The 19,848-nt window shown below is 40.3% G+C and overlaps 1 protein-coding gene across 1 annotated transcript in view; it reads right to left on the reverse strand.

Moving 5' to 3' along the window:
- WSCD2 (WSC domain containing 2) overlaps nt 1-19,848 on the reverse strand; it is a 233,971-nt gene that overhangs the window by 115,912 nt on the left and 98,211 nt on the right. Inside the window, exon 3 of the mRNA XM_069963971.1 lies at nt 18,764-19,698. Coding sequence (XP_069820072.1) covers nt 18,764-19,145 — 382 coding nt within the window. The 5' untranslated portion in view covers nt 19,146-19,698. The remainder of the gene's footprint in view (nt 1-18,763; nt 19,699-19,848) is intronic.

A 19,848-nucleotide genomic window follows, 5' to 3' on the forward strand; every position in this document is an offset into this window, starting at 1 on the left:
CCTCCTCCCCCGCCCTCTTCATCATTAGGAATGGCCCTAGGCAGGATTTCCTATTCATCACCTGTGTGAACACTGCACATGTGTTGGATCGTTAAGACACCTGTACACTGTTCATACAAGTGAGGAATAGGAGAAATTCTGCCTGGGTCGTTGCTAATGGTGAAAAGGATGGGAAGGAGGGGCCGAGAGGCAGTGCAAGACACTCTAGTTCACACCAATTTGACACAGGGCTGCAAGTTTAAAAGTTGTTTTTTGGGACAACTGCATCACCTGCCGAACGGACCCCAGGACAGATCTTGGATTAAAAGCAGCTATCTGATGGTACGAGCAGTTTGGGGAAAGCAGATTGTGGGTACAGCAGCAGTCCCAGTGGTGAGAATGAGAACTGCAAGATATCAGAATTATTTTATAATATAGATATTTTTTTTATTTAAAATTGCTAATACATCCTGGCATGTCGTGTCTAGCCGCACACCTTTCTACCACAAAGCCGATCACAGCTTTATTTCCAGTCACATGTAGAAATCCACTTCTATGTCTATTCCCCCAGGAATGAAAAACCTGGACATTTGATAATCACATTCTAATTGCTGTCATTAGCTTCATTTTGTAGGTGATATTAGACATGCTAATTCACTCTAGTGCAAAAGGAGCCTTCCAAATACTTCAATCTCTCCAGGCAACAGGCATTATTAATGGGCTCGCTGCATACTTAAGTCAGGCTGAATGTGGGGAGCTTTGCAAAAACAATTTGCACATAAATCTTTCAAGTACATTAAGGGATTTTCTCTTTAGTTGGCTTAACATCAGAAGACCATAATGTCATATCAAGACTCTTTGAAGGTAACGAGTGGTGATGGTATATATTACACAGTGCCGGCCTCACACATAGGGAACGGGTAGGGATGAAAATAGAAACAATAGTGACAGTAAATAGATGAGTTTTACAACCATTTTGCGTCCACTTACAGCAATGAATTCCAACTTAATTACCTTGCAATAGTTACATTCATTGTAAATATTTATTTATTTATTTTGATTGTCTTGCTGGTGATGTGAATTCAGTTTGTATTTGTGAATTTAGTTGTATCAGTTAATTTGCGTATATGCATATGTACTCATGATTTTTATTCAAATGTGTCCACTTTTTAATATTGTACATTGTGTAATATTATTGTTTGTCTTACATGTTTTTATATGTTTTCTTAGTAGTCTTTTTAGTAGTTTTTTTTAGTAGTTTTGTATTGGCTCTCCCTGAGATGACCTGGAAGTGAAACAATAGGGTCATCTAGATACTTACATATGCTGAGGTCGTACTTTGTTATGACCTGCTTGAGAAAGGCTCCGGTATATGTGAGTGCCGAAACACGTTGCGCTTATTAATAAGTTATTTGTGCTCCTGAATAGATGGTCCATCTCTACTGTGCTTGGGATTTCATAGAGGATCAACTGGCACTATAGGTCTGGATTAAGCCATTCTGTCTTACATATTCCTTACCACACAGGTGGTGATCTCTCTTTCTTTGAGCTGCGGTGACTTATGTATATTACAACACGCTTCTATAGAGTTGTGCCTATTTCTGCACAACTTGACTACAGTTATGGCCAAAAATTTTGAGAATGACACAAATATTATATTTTCACATGATCTGCTGCCCTCTGGTTTTTATGTGTGTTTGTCAGATGTTTTTATCACATACAGAAATATAATTGCAATCATATTATGAGTAACAGAAGCTTATACTGACGGTTAGAATGAGTTAATGCAGCAAGTCAATATTTGCAGTGTTGCGCCTTCTTCTTCAGGACGTCTGCAATTCTCCCCGGCTGCTCTCAATCAACTTCTGGACCAAATCCTGACTGATAGCCGTCCATTCTTGCACAATCAATGCTTGCATTTTATCAGAATTTGTTGGTTTTTGTTTGTCCACCCGTCTCTTGATGATTGACCACAAGTTCTCAATGGGATTAAGATCTGGGGAGTTTCCAGGCCATGGACCCAAAATCTCTATGTTTTGTTCCCTGAGCCATTTAGTTATCACCTTTGCTTTATGGCAAGGGCCTCCATCATGCTGGAAAAGGCATTGTTGATCGCCAAACTGCTCTTGGACGATTGGGAGAAGTTGCTCTTGGAGGACATTCTGGTCCCATTCTTTATTCATGGCTGTGTTTTTAGGCAAGACTATGAGAGAGCCGATTCCCTTGGCTGAGAAGCAACCCCACACATGAATGGTTTCAGGATGCCGGTTACAGTTGGCATGAGACAAGACTGGTGGTAGCGCTCACCTCGTCTTCTCCCAATAAGCTGTTTTCCAGATCTCCCAAACAATCAGAAAGAGATTCATCAGAGAAAATGACTTTTCCCCAGTCCTCAGCAGTCCACTCTCTGTACCTTCTGCAGAATATCAGTCTGTCCCTGATGTTTTTTCTGGAGAACAGTGGCTTCTTTGCTGCCCTCCTAGAGACCAGGCCTTGCTCCAAGAGTCTCCGCAGTCTCACAGTGCACAGTGCAGAGTGCAGATGCCCTCACACCTGCCTGCTGCCATTCCTGAGCAAGCTCTGCACTGCTGGTAGCCCAATCCCGCACCTGAAACACTTTTAAGAGACGGTCCTGGCGCTTGCTGGTCTTTTTTGGGCGCCCTGGAGCCTTTTTTGGCAACAATGGAACCTCTCTCCTTGAAGTTCTTGATGATGCGATAGATTGTTGACTGAGGTGCAATCTTCCTAGCTGCAATACTCTTCCCTGTTAGGCCATTTTTGTGCAGTGCAATGATGACTGCACGTGTTTCTTTAGAGATAACCATGGTAACAGAAGAGAAACAATGATGCCAAGCACCAGCCTACTTTTAAAGTGTCCAGTGGTGTCATTCTTACTTAATCATGACAGATTGATCTCCAGCCCTGTCCTCATCAACACCCACACCTGTGTTAATGGAGCAATCACTGAAACGATGTTAGCTGGTCCTTGTAAGGCAGGGCTGCAATGATGTTGAAATGTGTTTTGGGGGATAAAGTTCATTTTCTAGTAAATATTGACTTTGCAAGTAATTGCTGTTAAGCTGATCACTCTTTATAACATTCTTGAGTATATGCAAATTGCCATTTTAAAAACTGAAGCAGTAGACTTTGTAAAAATTAATATTTGTATCATTCTCAAAACTTTTGGCCATGACTGTAGGTTAATTTCAATAAAATTTTGTGTGTGCTCACCTTTGCTGATTGTATTGCACTAGGAAGCGCCCTCTTGTTTGTTTCTATAATTTAGTTTGTATGGAATAGAAGAGATATTGGCAAGTGTCTCATTTAGTGTATTGTGGTATCGTGCTATATATATCTGCCCAATACTAGAACCCATAGGGGAATGCCCATTTTTGGAGAATTGGACAAAAAGTAAGTCTAAGACTATGTTCCCACTACAGGATTTTGTTGGGTAATGGCGTCCGTCTATTAAAAATGATGGGCGCAAATAATGGTCATGATACAAGGAGAAGAGAGAGTAGCTGCCTCAGATAGAAGAGGAAGTGAAGGAGGGAGCCAGTGCTGCTGTGTATATTTGTATGTTCGTCTGCCTCTCAGTGTGTGTGTGTGCATTTGCCTGTCTGTGTGGGTATAAAAACTTCCTGATGACTAGAGGGGTGGATTATAGAGACAGGAGTGCTACACTGTGGTGATGGTTTACAGGTAGAGCAGTATGTATTTGTGCAGTGTGGTGTTGGGCCATACAGGTGGAGCAGTATGTATTGGTGCAGTGTGGTGTTGGGTTAATACAGGTAGAATAAGATGTATTTGTGCAGTATGGTATTGGGTTATACAGGTGGAGCAGGATGTATTTGTGCAATGTGGTGTTGGGTTATACAGGTGGAGCAGGATGTATTTGTGCAATGTGGTGTTGGGTTATACAGGTGGAGCAGGATGTATTTGTGCAATGTGGTGTTGGGTTATACAGGTGGAGCAGGATGTATTTGTGCAGTGTGGTGTTGGGTTATACAGGTGGAGCAGGATGTATTTGTGCAATGTGGTGTTGGGTTATACAGGTGGAGCAGGATGTATTTGTGCAGTGTGGTGTTGGGTTATACAGGTGGAGCAGGATGTATTTGTGCAGTGTGGTGTTGGGTTATACAGGTGGAGCAGAATGTATTTGTGCAGTGTGGTGTTGGGTTATACAGGTGGAGCAGGATGTTTTTGTGCAGTGTGGTGTTGGGTTATACAGGTGGAGCAGTATGTATTGGTGCAGTGGGATTTTCAGTTATATAGGTTAAGTGATATGTATTGGTGCCGTGTGGTGTTGGGCTATACAGGTAAATCAGTACTTATTTCTGCACTATGGTGCTGATTCGATGCTTCTCTAGGTTATTATGTGCACTAAATGGTGGTATCTGATGCGGCCTAGTAGTATGTGTTTGTTGGTAAGGCCCTGGATTGCCTGGAACATGGATCACATGGTGAGGTCCGAGAACTAAAAAAAATGAGAAGCCCTTGTCTAAACATAAGAATATGATATTTATTATACAGCATCATACATTGTGATACATCTGGCACATTCTTAGGCCAAGGCTTAGAAAGCTCCAGTAAATCTGGTCCACTTTTTCCATTTTATACTGTACACTTTTTCTATGATTATCGCTAACTATTCTATGTTATTATTTAATATGCAAAAAAGTCTGCGGAGCCTCAGTTACAATTCTCAAAACACGGGACTAGCCAGATATCCCTCCAGGAAAGGAACTAGCCCATTGATGATTCCTCTACGGAGACCACCAAAACCACCATATTAAGTGGCCCCTTCAGTCAGTATCCAACTCAATTACGAGTCTTATGATATGACCAGGGAAACACCAAAACCAGATATCCATCTACAGACAGCTGTTTCGGGGTGTTGCCCCTCATCAGTGTGGATCAGGATTCTGGCTGGTGGGAGCAATGCCTAGTAAACCACCATGGTAAAACCATCACCGATCTCAGGAAGACCAGCTAAAGAAGACACTATTGGCTGCTGGTTAAAGCGCTCAATACAGTGAAATCCTAGGTGCATTGCCCCCTGGGAAACATCAATGTGGGAAAAAGTCCACAGAGCCTCAGTTACGAGTCTCAAAACACAGAACCAGTGTTTTTTTTTCGTATTTAGTTCTAAGTTATAATAAAATATGCTAATGAGGGCTAGAGCCGGCAGCCCATGTAGTGTGAACTCCGCTAGCTGTGCACAGGTGTTCGTGTAATGTAGCATTACCCTGCTAGAAGGAGCAGCACACTCTTCCCTCCTACGCACAGCATAGTACTGAGGCTAGGTTTACACTACTTAAAAGGATCAGCAGAACATATGCCACACATAAATATGCTTTAAAATAAATATGCTTTAGAAATAATAATAAAAAAAAAAACTATACTTAATTTACAAAGTAATATAACTTTATTAAAGTAATCTATTAAAAACATATTTTTTTTCTATCCGGAGTCCCCCTTTGGACTTTGTCTTGTCATTAAAGGGGTAGTTCACAAAAAAAAAAAATTCTTTCAAATCAACTGGTCACAGAAACTGCCAGAGATTTGTAATTTACTTCTATAAAAAAAAAAACTCCAGTCTTCCAGTACTTATCAGCTGCTGTATGTCCTGCAGGAAGTGGTGTATTCTTTCTAGTCTGACACAGTGCTCTCTGCTGCCATCTCTGTCCATTTTAGGAACTGTCCAGGGCCATAGAAAATCCCCATAGATAATAATATAAGTAGATTACAAATCTCTGGCACTTTCTGCCACCAGTTGATTTGTAAGAAAAAAAAATGTTGGTGAAGAACCCCTTTAAATCGTAAATACACCATTCATTAAAGGGGTTAAGCCATTATTAGATGGAAATATGAGTTACGTGCAAGTATAAGTGTCTTTTTTTTTTTTCTCGAATGTTTTTTGATGAAAATTAGCCACAAATTATAACTGTTGACGCCATATCTCATCCCATCCTTACTCTAGTTCTATCTCATTTTCTACAAAAGCCTAATTAAGGATGTGAAGAGGAGCTGAATTACAGCAGAATCAAAGTACAGCTTAAGCATTTAGCGTCCAACAACATGCGGCACAATCAGGCGGATGGGACCGGGCCTCTCCATGTGCTCCGCTCTGTCACATTCGCTTCACTCCAAATCACTCGTCTTTGTATCTGATTACAATTGTGGATGTGGAACATACTGAGTGACACAGAAACAATAGAAAGAGAATTTCCTAGAAATCATCAATATTTACCAATCATGGAAAATAAATGAGATAAATTATAAAAGTAATGGATGCTCGGTGTAATCTGCTGCCACATTGAGCATGCTCCTGGAGGTGCAGACAGCCTGTTATAGAGCAAGAGAAGCTACATAGAATCTCCTGCTCATTCTAGGTTTAAGAGTCCAGAGGGCGGTCCTAATAATGGACTCACAGTCCTCCCTGTATGGGTGTTTGCTGTCAATTAGTGGTATAGACTACGTACTGGACTCCTTAAAGGGGTACTCTGGTCAAAAATGTTTTTTTAAAACAACTGGCGTCAGAAAGTTATACAGATCAGCTGCTGTATGTCCTGCAGGAAGTGGTGTATTCTTTCCAGTCTGACACAGTGCTCTCTGCTGCCACCTCTGTCCATTTCAGGAACTGTCCAGAGCAGGAGAGGTTTTCTATGGGGATTTGCTGCGGCTCCTCATGCACACAAATACAGATGTGATGCATAGCTCTAATTCGGTTAAGAATCCCAATTTCCCATGAAACCAATTAAAATAATACAACAAAATGCTATCAGACCACCAAAAGGTTAATTTACAGAACCGTACTGGGTGTCCATAGATCAACACAGTATATACTGTACATGTCATGGATGAGTGTCACAATGTCATGTTGTTGCAAAAAGCTGAAAATCTTACACTATGTGTCCTCTCTTAAAGGGGTTGTCCAGGGAAATAAAAATAAATAAATCATACTTTCCCTGATCCTCAGGTGCTGCTACCTCCCAATCCCCACTCCTGTCTATTGCATAATGGTTCCTGTGACCCCTCAACATCCAGGTCACAAAATTACTGGCCCCAGAGTTGCCCTTGAACAACCAATTTAAGGCTACATTCCCACGTTTAGTAGTTTTTCAGGATCGTTTATAATGTCTGTAATCGTCCGCAATCTTCACCCGTAATCTGCAGAAAATTCAAGTGCATCTGTATTCAGAACAAAGGAGCCTGGAGCCGACCTGGAGATCACTGGGGGGTACCCACTGGTCAGACCCACTGCAACCTCTTACTTGTCCATTAAAGGAGAAGTCTGGCAAAAATTTTTATGAAAGTATTGTATTGTCCCCCCAAAAGTTATACAAATCCCCAGTATACACTTATTAAGGAAAATGCTTATAAAGTGCTTTTCCCCTGCACTTACTACTGCATCAAGGCTTCACTTCCTGGATAACATGGTGATGTCACTTCCTGGATAACATGGTGATGTCACTTCCTGGATAACATGGTGATGTCACTTCCTGGGTAACATGGTGATGTCACTTCCTGGATAACATGGTGATGTCACTTCCTGGATATCTTGGTGATGTCACGACTCCCAGAGCTGTGTGGGCTGTGGCTGCTGGAGAGGATGATGGCAGGGGGACACTGAGGGACACAGGGCACTGGAAGGACACTGAGTATCCATCTGCCATCATCCTCTCCAGCAGCCACAGCCCGCACAGCTCTGGGAGTCGTGACATCACCATGTTATCCAGGAAGTGACATCACCATGTTATCCAGGAAGTGACATCACTATGTTATCTACGACGTGACATCACCATGTTGTCCAGGAAGTGACATCACCATGTTATCCAGGAAGTGACATCACCGTGTTATCCAGGAAGTGACATCACCATGTTATCCAGGAAGTGACATCACCATGTTATCCAGGAAGTGACATCACTATGTTATCTACGACGTGACATCACCATGTTGTCCAGGAAGTGACATCACCATGTTATCCAGGAAGTGAAGCCTTGATGCAGTAGTAAGTGCAGGGAAGAAAGCACTTTATAAGCATTTCCTATAATAAGTGTATATTGGGGATTTGTATAACTTTTGGGGGGCAATACAGTACTTCAATAAAAATTTTGCCGGACTTCTCCTTTAAATCGACCTGCCTGGAGTTGCCCTTTAATACATAACAGAATTCAATAAAATATATCTAGAAGGGTTAACTTGCGGTTCTTGGTATAACTTTTGCAGAATCAAAGTAATTTTTTAACAATGTAACATATTTGACTTCCGCACCTTCCAATTGAATGGGGTTTCTTTTATAAATGTTCTACAGGTAAGGAGATGTGGTGAAAGGAGAAGACAAGGAAAGACACTTCACAGCAGATGAGGATAGATGACAAAAGGTAAGAATAGGTCAGAGGATTCCACCACTATAGGAGACAAATCATCAAAGTAACGGATCAAAGTGCCATGTTGTCTGAATTAGATAAATTGAGGTGACCTTGACAAGTGACAAGTGAGAAGTATCCAAGTAAGATATCAAGGCCGACCATTAGCTCCATCAGTAATGGAGGTCTGATGTCTGCGATATGTAACGGCATTGTACATCTGTATACCAGAACCCCGCAGTGTTACACCGGTAATGATACTTGTATTGGGCCTCAGAAGACCTGATCTGTCCTTGTACTACCTGTAGTATTTGTGTCTCTTTCTACTTGGAAATGCCAACAATATAGCCAATGATATTGTCACTGCCTCCTTATGCTTTAGTTTTCTCCTGCACTCCAAGAAAACCTTGGTTAATTTGAAATTAATGAAATCAGGGACTGATGGGAGTGGTGAGGAGCTGTGCTGTGGAATATATTGGTGCATAATAATAATAATAATAATAATAATAATAATAATAATAATAATAATAATCTTCATAAATATAGTAGTATAAAAAAATATATAATATAAATAATATAATATTAATAATATAATAATACTACTAATATAAATGATAAAAAATAATAATAATAATAATAATAATAATAATATATTATAAATACATTATTATTAGTAATAATGGTGGTGATGATAATAATAATAATACTATAAAAAAATAATAGTAATAATAATACATAAAATAACAATAATAATAGTAATACTACTAAGACTACTATTAATAATAATAAATAATATAAATATGATAAAAATAATAATAATAATATAATATATTATACATAAATTATTATTAGTAATAATGGTGGTAGTAATAATAATAATAATAATAATAATAATAATAATAATAATAATAATAATAATAATAATCATTAAAATAAATGTACTACAACAACAAAATTAGCTACACTGATCCAGAGTTACTAAAACTGTCCGCCATTTAGGCAGTGTAAACTAAGATTAGGCAGTCAAAGAATGCACCAAAAATATTACTGCGACTGTGTGATAAATTCAGTGCAATAATAAATGCGACACGAGGCATGGATGTCATTCTGGCACCAACTGCATCAGAGTTCTGGTGCATTTGCAATTGTAAATCTGGGCCACTGTGTCATACAAACAGCAAAGCCGTGTGCACTGAAAGGGAAATAAAATTGAGTTAATATTGAGGGAAGAAGAAATGTACGGGCTTCCTGCTTTTTTTTATAGTCCCTTTTTTTTTATATAACTGCACAAACACATATATTTTATTGTGGATTCCAGAGTTTTATATTACACAGTAATGAGAAACAAGAAGACAGGAAAGAAATGTAAATAATAATAATAATAATTATTATTATTATTATTATTATTATTATTATTATTATTATTATTATAATTATTATTATTATTATAATTTATGCACCTATTACCTTGTGTTAATTAAATCAGATGTATAACATATCCTAGAGGGCTGAACACATGCGGGAACACTTAGGCCTTATTCACACATCCCTTAATCAGGTCCGTAATTACGTATTCGCAATTACATACTTAAGTAAGTGCATTGATTGCTATTCACATGATCAGTAGCTTACATATATGCAATCCAAGCTGCATAAAAAAATTAAAATAAAAAAGGACATGTTTTATCCTAGTACGACCCAGAGTCACAAACGGAAGTCTATGGGACGTCCGCAAAAAATGCAGATCTGCGAAATAAAATACAGATTCCTCAAGAAATGTTACAGGCTGAAAGCAATCATGTGACCTTTTTGGGGGTTGGGTATCTTTTAAGAACCAGTTCAACTTTATTAGCAAGCACTGTACATTTTTTGGGATCTACGCACAGTCTGTGCCGCAATTATGGTTCGTACTGGAGCCTGTCAGTAATTTTTGCACATCTGTAAGTATATGAATAATGTGAACAGCGTAACTGAAATCAAAGGGCCCTAAATTTGTCCGGACTAAAGTACAGAACGTGTAAATGTAGACTCACCTTTCCATAAAATGATGTGTGTGAATCCAAACCTAAAACAACTGAGCAGATAAATCAGCGGCGGCTTCAGCTTTGTTACGAGGACGTTAGGGGTTGAAGGGGTCGGGGGTGGCGAGTGGGGGGTGTTAGGAGATTAACCAAAAAGTGACCTCTGTTATTCTAGAATCGGAGCCGCTCTTATTTATGAGCTGTATCTGATACCAACTCTATGTGAAAGGAGATGATCTACAATATCTAACACAGCCGATGGACAAAGCCATCACTCTTTCTCGGGAAAAGCTGACATATTTTACCTTATTTGAAACACTGTGAGAAATTACAAGATTGGTTACAATCACTGTTGCAGAGATTTTTCACAAGGGAACACTAGGAATATTTTTTGAGTTGCTTCTAACCAGTGATAGATCTGTTGTCCACCATACAAAGGCATCCTCCACAATTGCCGATCTGTAAATATGGTTGTTATTGGTCCCGTTACAGACTAAGGGCATCCCATGATATCTGTGTTTGCCTGGGGCCAGGAGTGTAAATATATAGGACCTGCACTTATACAGTCAGGGCTGTTTCTGCCATGAGGCCAAATGAGTTTATTGCTTTGGTGGCAGGTTTGTAGGTGCGGCATGTTTTATAGAGTGCCTGTAAATCCTACTGTCTGCTATAAAGCACTGACTTCATTGACCCCATGACCTGCAGATGATAACTGGATGCAGACTTAGAGTGCACGGAAGTCAGGACTACAAACACTTTACATGTATTGTAATATATCGGACATCATTAAACTACAAGTGATCACTTCTCTTTTATATGGAGCAGCAGGTGTAATGGTAGTATGACCATGAATAAGATCACCAGGAGCAGTCACAATGCATTGCTTCTTGTACAGTATATATCAGGTACTTTTATTTTGGGAAAAGGAATAAAGATGGAAGAATTATATACACACTGGTGGAATTGGAAACTTTGAAACTTCTTCTGTCTTGCCCTCACCAAGAATGGAACGTAGTGCTGGAACAGGGGGATGTATGGTGAAGCTGGATTGTCTTTGTACTTATTATAAGCTGCAGGATTTCTGCACACATGTATTCTGATTTTCAATAGGCTTTGGGGGGGGGGGGGGGGGGGCATTTTAGGTTTAAGCTCACCTCAATTTATAAATGGGGTCTGTTGAGTTTTACCAAATTAGCCATTGTTGACAGAAAAGAATCCATAGCAAAGACCTCCAGACGAGCATGTAAGGAAGATCGTGTAAGGAAGTCATGTAAATGGAGCATGTAAGGAAGACCACAAGGTGTCAGTATTTTAAGTAACGGGCCGGGTTCACACTAAGTGAAACACCGACCAGGTCACAGAACAACCGGTGTCATCGAATATCATCGCAGTACCGGGCGGATGAACTTCATTTATGTTGAATTGGAATACGGGTGCACCCGCATCCCAATTCATCATTGCACACAATGGAGAGTGCCACTGGAGCCGCACTCTCCATTATGTGAACTGACAGGTCTGTGCGGCCGCTGTCAGTTTTTTGCACAGCTGGTTGGAATCCGGAGTGTTTACTATGTGTGTATACTCTGTCTGGGATTCCTCTGACTTCTATGGCAATGTATCTTTTGTAATTTTCACGGCCAGTGTTGCAAATCAACAACAACGCCGTGATAAACACAAAAGATACGTTGCGTAAACATAGCCACAGTCTATAAAATGTTACTAGGAAACCGAGCACCTGATAGCTAACCCTTATGATGTGGAGACATATTTGAAGTAAAAACCAATTCTCTGACACGTGTCACATGGTATTTAACACTTGTTGACCGATAGACGTTAAACATCCTTCAGATCCGGCATGGTCTATCGGTATGTGATAATGTGCCTGGGCAGGAAAGGGTTAATGATTGTTCCGGAGCCGTTGCTTGTAAGCTGTTGCTATATCTGCAGCACGTACTGCCTATTAGGTCATAGGTTTTCGGTTGGCTGCACAATTTTCTATAATTTAGTAAGCATGTGCCTGGTCCATATGGCTGCGGGTTAATGACTGCTGAAAATAGAGCCTATGAATTGTCTGGGTTCAGTGCATATATACACCGATAAAAAGACGTGATGCAATGTGTCAATCTTATTTAATTTACTTGCTTCATTAAAATGTGTGCAGCTAGTGTATATACAGTACAGTACATGCACTGATCAGCCATAACATTAAAACTACCTGGCCAATATTATGTAAGTCCTCCTCGACATATCAAGACAGCTGCAACATGTCAAGGCATGGACTCCACATGAGGCTATGTCCGCACACTGCAAAATAAAGGGAGGATACATGTTGAGGTACAAATCTGGCCTTATTTTCAATATAATAATGCTCTTTTTTAAAGTCAAGGGGAAATGGATTGGCAGAGCACACTCAGTATAGAACAACGGCCATCATTTACTACAACCATCCAAATAATGAGCATGTTCATTATTTACCCCCTACTTTCACAAAATATGGCTATCCAATAAAAGCAGCTGTCCTTTTGACAGTGTGTAAACATAGTCTGAAGGTGTCCAGTGTTTAAGGGGTTATCCAGCCTTAGACAAACATGGCCACTTTCTTCCAGGGACAGCACCACTCTTGTCTCCAAGTCAGGTGCTGTTTGCAATTAAAGGGGAGATAGGAGTGGTGCTGTCTCTGGAAGAAAGTGGCCCTGTTTTTGTAACACTGGAGAACACCTTTGGGCCATGTTCACACTACGTATAACGCCCAAAAAACAAAGAAAGGTCTGAGGATAAACAATCCCTGCACATCCAAAAGTATACAAAAAAGATTTTATTATACAAAAATTAAGAAGATACACAGAAGAAAAGAAAGGCTGTATACAGCAATAAAACCTAACTCTAAGGGGGGAGAATACAATAAGTCACCCCACCATCCGGGATCCTCCACATGAATAAATGTAACATGCCTGAGAATCTAGCATCCCTCACATATATACATAAAGTATAGGGCACATCATGCAAAGATGACAATGAAACAACACAATACATTAAATAATGTGTACAAATAATAAGATATATGCAATGATGTACAAACCAAGATAGGGGATGAGAGTGACCCCGGTGCTGACCCTACCCCACACCTTCCGTCAGCAAAATGCTGACTTCATCAGGGGACTGTGCTACAACTCACAAAGTCAATGATTTTATACCCCAAAAAATAATGAATGTCCCAATAATATCTATTTATTTTGATGTGATATAAGAGGTTTACGTATTTGGATCATGTGATGGGGTGACATCATTGGGTCATGTGATGATTTGGGATGGGCTACGGATGAGAGTGCGCTAAGGTATGACGTATAACGTATGACGCATGACGTATATGGTATCAGTGCTCTGACGCATGACGCAAAATGTATGGCGTATGAAGTATATGGTATCACGTGATGTGAACGTACCACATGACAGGAGCAAGTTCCGGTTTATGTATTATACTAACTTCTACTTCCGGTGTGGGGGCCATGTTGGACGCCGGTCACGGCGATGTTGATGTTCCACCTGTGAGTACTGCCATAACTGGCTGATTATTGGGACATTCATTATTTTTTTGGGTATAAAATCATTCACTTTGTGAGTTGTAGCACAGTCCCCTGATGAAGTCAGCATTTTGCTGACGGAAGGTGTGGGGTAGGGTCAGCACCGGGGTCACTCTCATCCCCTCTCATTTCTTTATCTTGGTTTGTACATCATTGCATATATCTTATTATTTGTACACATTATTTAATGTATTGTGTTGTTTCATTGTCATCTTTGCATGATGTGCCCTATACTTTATGTATATATGTGAGGGGTGCTAGATTCTCAGGCATGTTACATTTATTCATGTGGAGGATCCCGGATGGTGGGGTGACTTATTGTATTCTCCCCCCTTAGAGTTAGGCTGTATACAGCAATAAAACCTTTCTTTTTTTTCTGTGTGTCTTCTTGCCGGATGGAATTGCAAATTGCAACAACGGCCGTGATTTATACAAAACATACTTTGTGTGAACATAGCCTTAAGGTGTGTAAGGTAAAGCCTCCATACATTGGACATGTTTTACAGCACTACTCACAGCCTCGATTGGATTAAGATTTTTAGAATTTAGAAATTTGGAAAGTTCTGTTCCTTTAACCATTTCTGAAAAATTGTTGAACCGTGGCAGAACACATTATCTCACTTTTACAAAAGAAAAATATGATCAATAGAAAAAAAAAATATTTCCATTGCTAAAGGAATCCACTAGAAATGAGCAAATCTCGAGTGTGCAGCATTTGATTACCGGTGGCTGAAGAAGTTGGATGCCGCCCTAGGGAGTCCTGCAAAACATGGAGACAGCCTATGGCCTACGGGTGCATTTAGGGTTTACAGGCAGCCTTAGGGCCTTAGGGATGATCCCAAGCGTGCCCAACTATAACTTTTTTACTTTCCCATCAACTTAACTTCTTCAGGGCTTGTTTTGTTTTAGAAGGAAAAGTTACATTTTTAATGTTACCATCTTTAGGCACATATATCCCATTTAATGAGTTTTATTCAATTTTGTGGAGGGGAGAAATAGCAATTCTGTGTTGTTGTTTTTTTCTTCTTCATAATAATAATAATAATAATAATAATAATAATAATAATAATAATAATATTTATTTGTATAGTGCCAAAAGATTCCGCAGCATTTATCAGACAAATATTAAAATAGAAAGAATAGACTTTATATCTTAAACCAAAGGTTTAACAATCTTTAATTTATTTAACTTTGCTCCACTTTGTAGCCTTTTTGCAACATCTTCTTATTGTTCCTATAATACAGTATATTGTAGTATTTGTATCTATTGTGGTGATTTATTGGCTGTCAATGTTTTGCATACAGACTATCTGAATCAGAAAAAAAACCCCAGAAAAACTGCCAGTGTATTTTTTTTTCATGCGTTTATACGTGAAGGATCTTTTTTGTGCTTTAGGCGTTTTTGTGTGCTGAACTTTTTTCCTTTGCCATCACATGACCTAGTTTTGGACCACAAAAGGTGACAGAGACTAGGAAAAAAAAAAAAGGCACAGCAATGACATTTTTGAGACAACCAGAACAATCCTATTGAAGTCTATTGGAGAAAAAAAATACCACAGTTTGCCAAAAAAACACCACCCCCTCATTATGCTGTATTTAAAAAAAAAAAAAAAAAACTGTCAAAGACCCTAAAAAATGCCAGAAAGGAGAGAGAAACGCCACCCCAAAAAAACACCATGGGGGGGATTTACGAAGACCTGCGTACTTATATTAAGCTCCGCCCCCTTTTTCCAGGCAGGCGTACGCCTCTTAGGGGTAGATTTGTGCCATTATTTGCGCCTGCGAGCAGGCGTTAATCATGATAGATTAGGTGCGGGAGGAGGCCACACCTCTTCCCCACCTTATCACACCCCCTCAAGCTCCGCCAGCCCGTCGCCCATCAGGCAAGCTGGGTGCATGGGAGGGGTACGCCAGGGAGAAGGGGCGAATCTGCACTTTCTCCCTGGCGTACCTTTCATAAATCTCCCCCCATGTGTGTAAGGCCGATCATAAACTTCCATTGACTTCTGACTAACATATGGCCGCTGGCATTTTTGCAAAAGAAAACACCATGGAGATTTTAATGTTCCAGCATCAATAGGCCATGGGGATGCCAGTAACATCAGAATCAATGGAGTCATATCACAGAGGGGAGGGCTTGTCACTATGGGGGTTGGGGGTGGGGGTGCCTCTAAAGCCTCCAGTGCTTCAGGCTGGGCTGGTGATCAGGAATAGACTGGCGCGGCATCACCGTGCTGCCGCCAGCCTATTGATGTATAAATCTTAAAGCGATGTACCTGCTCGCTTTACGGCAGTGTGAAGCCAGCCTTAGGCTCTACCATGGAGAGAGCCTAATAACCACAAATATCAGACATTAAAGCCTTGGCCAGGTCCCTGCCTCCTATGGCAGCTCATCAGCACTCTATGATCACCTTCACAGGGTGCCGTCTCTGCTGCGGATGACACAAGCGCAGCTCCCGATTCCGCACCGTCCAATTAGCATAACTGTACCGCAAGCCTCAGCAAGTCATTTAATAACTAGATGTTCAGTTTTGTTTTGCAGGAATTCTTCAGCTAATTGGACTAATGCTTCAGCTTATTAGTGTATGTAAAATACAAGCGCATGCATCATGTAATAAATGGAACTATGTTCACTATATCTATGTATTGTAGTACGGTATAGCACTAGAGGCAAAATGCAATTAAATAATAGACAGAGGTCTTATATAAAAACAGAAGCAATGTATATTGTCTGCGGCCGTTACTGATTCTCATACTGTAGGTACGGCAACCACTATTTCCCTAAATAACAGAGTAATTCATTATTCAACTGTCATGGGAGCATTGTTCTGTAGCAATATGTTATACTGCATATTTCCACTAACCCACTTCATCACTGCCAACACACATCCCGCACTACAAGCCAGGAGATTGTTTTTTTCTAGGAATCAATCTTGTGTTTTTATATGATGCTCTTTCAAATCCATATAAAATATACTGGCTATGTAGACCGATCAGCCATGACATTACACTTTGCTTCCTAATATTATGTTGGTTCCTTCTTGTGGCACCAAAACATCTCTGACAGAGCAGACCTCTCCGACGTAAACCCGACAGATCTCATGATGTCCTGCAATATCTGGCACCAAAACATCAGCAGCAAGTCCTGGGAGTGGGGACATGGTGATTCCATGGATCAAACCTGTTCTCCCAGTAGAATATGGATCAAGTGGGGAATTCGGAGACCAAGTCAACACCATGAACATTTTTATGTTTTTCAAACCATTCTTGAATAACTATTTCAGCATGGCAAAGCATAACAACATGCTGAACAGTGGCTTCTGTATTAGACGTATGTCATGCACTCATGCAACAATGCTTAGGTACAGTAGCTGGTAAGTTTCTCAGCAGAACATTTGTCAGGGCTTGGACTAACTGGTTTGCATTCTCCCCATAGTGCATTCTGTTGCCATCAGTTTCCCAGAAATACAATGCACATATGTGATCCTCATGAGTAAGATGGGGGAAGTATCCAAGGAAGCTGAGGGTAACAATCCCTTAAGAAAACTCTATTGTGTAGTCACAGATGGATTTGTGACCAAATAACCTTATAGGTTGACCTGTGGGCCCATGCTACCCTTTGTAATTCAGGGGTCAGAAAAATTGTAGAAAGTTCCTGAACCCCAGGTTATCTGGAGGTGTACCCTTGATAGCGATTGCATTAGAGACAATAATAATAGAGACACAGAGATATCTTGGAAATTAGGGTAACTACACTGAATTCTAATACATTTTCCCCCATAGCACAGTAAAGTCACAGTCTTTTGAATAGATACTTGTCAATTTAATAATATAGTTGCTGTGTCAGTAGTTATACTGAATGAACGTCTCTGAATATGCTTTAGAGATGGCTGTACAGTCCAAATAATAAATTCTCTACTGAGGAGGACCTACAAAGATTGACTGACTGTGATGAATATACTGGGGAAGACTTGTACTCTACAGGTATTACAACTTTCTATGGCAGGGTGTAAGATGAAGACAATCTTGACATGTAAGCTACACAGTACTATCTCCACCCAAATGCCCACAAAGAGTTAAGTCATTGAAGATGAGTCCTTATTCTGACTAGTCAATTGTTCCTCTTGGGGCAGGAACAGGGTCTTAGAGACAATGGCCTTCTCAGCACTCATTATGGACTGGAGATGGTCTTCAGTAAAACCTCTTGAAACATCACATAGGGCCATGATCACCATGACCTACCCAGAGCTGACCCCGGTTGGACTTTAGCTACTGAAACTCTATATAAAGATGCTGGCAAAGCCAAAGCTTGGCTATCTTGCTTTACAGCTGGCTTCTGCTGAAATAAGGGTTACTGAACAAGGCCTAAACCTTTTCCCCTCTTGTTTCTTAGCAGGAGACTGGTAGTGTCTGCTCGCTAGCCTAAGCTAGACTGCACTGGTTCAAGCCTAAAACTTGGACATACAGGATCTAACTAATCTATAGAAACAAGTTAGATCCCACATGCCTAGGTTGTTTGCTTAGTGTGTGAGCCCAAGAGAAGCCATTGTTAGCGTAGGACACTTCAACGTGGCAGATAGTTCACTCAATTTGATTAAACGGTTTGTTAACAACTTAATTTTTTCCATAAAATCTCTAGAACAGTTTTTTTTTATTGTGTATAAAGTTCTAAAGTTCTAGGCTGAAGTAAATTCATTTTCATTAACAACAATCATCTTTGGTATAAACTTAATAGGAAAGAAACTGCATATGTAAATTTTTGTAACACAAAGCTACAGATGAAAAATGGCCAACCGGAGCCTTATCTTACCTCGTCCCTCCTCTTGCTCTCTCATAGTTCTTCCTTTAAGAGCTCTGTTCCATGTACCCCCAAAGTCCCCCTGTTTACTCCTCTCCAGAGACTCTTTGCCTGGTGTCTTGAACCATGGTCCATATCTTCGCGGCGTACTTGGGGACTCTGGTGCTTCCTTAAACACCCTACTCAGCTGGGCCGTTGCTGGTTCCGGCAGGTCTCCTCGATCACTGACCCCACCCCCCAAGGTCTTGTCACTTTCCGACACTATATGTTCCCCTTCAAAACTCGCGTGCAAAAATACAACGCTCCCAGCTGTCAAGTATAAGATTATAAACGTGAAAAAGCGTACAGGTTTCCGTCGAAAATACCTCTGAAATTTTGCAATTATCTTGGCCATATCTTGTACATTATCTGAGTTTATTTTAAAAGCCTTTTTTGCTGGTTTAATTAATCCCAATATTCAGCTTCCATATCGGCCACTTGTGCGGCTTCTTCCGATAGTTAGGCAGAAGGCGGCTGCTTTAGAAAATATATTTCTATTTCCAAATTATCTGGAGGAGAAAACATTTCTTTGTACTAAAAAGCGAGCGCTGTAGAAATAAAAGCGGCCTCCCTTTGAAGTGACTGTGCTGCGTGTTCCATTTCTGCTCAGCCTACTCCCGGCCAATAAAGGTTCCAAAGCCGGACCCTAGAGAGGCCATTGATGGACAGATCATTTTAAGAAAATTGAGCGTATGAAGGTGGTTTGAAAGCTGATCAGCTGACACGGCTCTCTCTCATTCTCTCCGCTTTCAGCTCCTGAGCACGGATTCTTGGAAGCATCGCTTTAATGGAAATGACACCACTTCTTTTTCTGAATAGAAGAAAAGTCCCTGGGTACAAAACACTCGGAGGAATCCTTTTGTTAAGTAAACCGTCATTCACTTTGGTCCGAGATGAAAACGTTGCACCTACGAGTCAAATAGAAAACAACCTCATTAGCCCTCTGGGACATTACAGCTTAAAAAAAGTAAAAAAAATAAAAATTTCTTTAACGCACAACAGAATCTGAATCCAGGAATACATAGAAATGCAAATGTTGGAAAGTGCATATTCATTGT

The sequence above is a fragment of the Dendropsophus ebraccatus genome, chromosome 3 (genome assembly GCF_027789765.1).
Source record: "Dendropsophus ebraccatus isolate aDenEbr1 chromosome 3, aDenEbr1.pat, whole genome shotgun sequence".
In the NCBI taxonomy this organism is placed as follows: domain Eukaryota; kingdom Metazoa; phylum Chordata; class Amphibia; order Anura; family Hylidae; genus Dendropsophus; species Dendropsophus ebraccatus.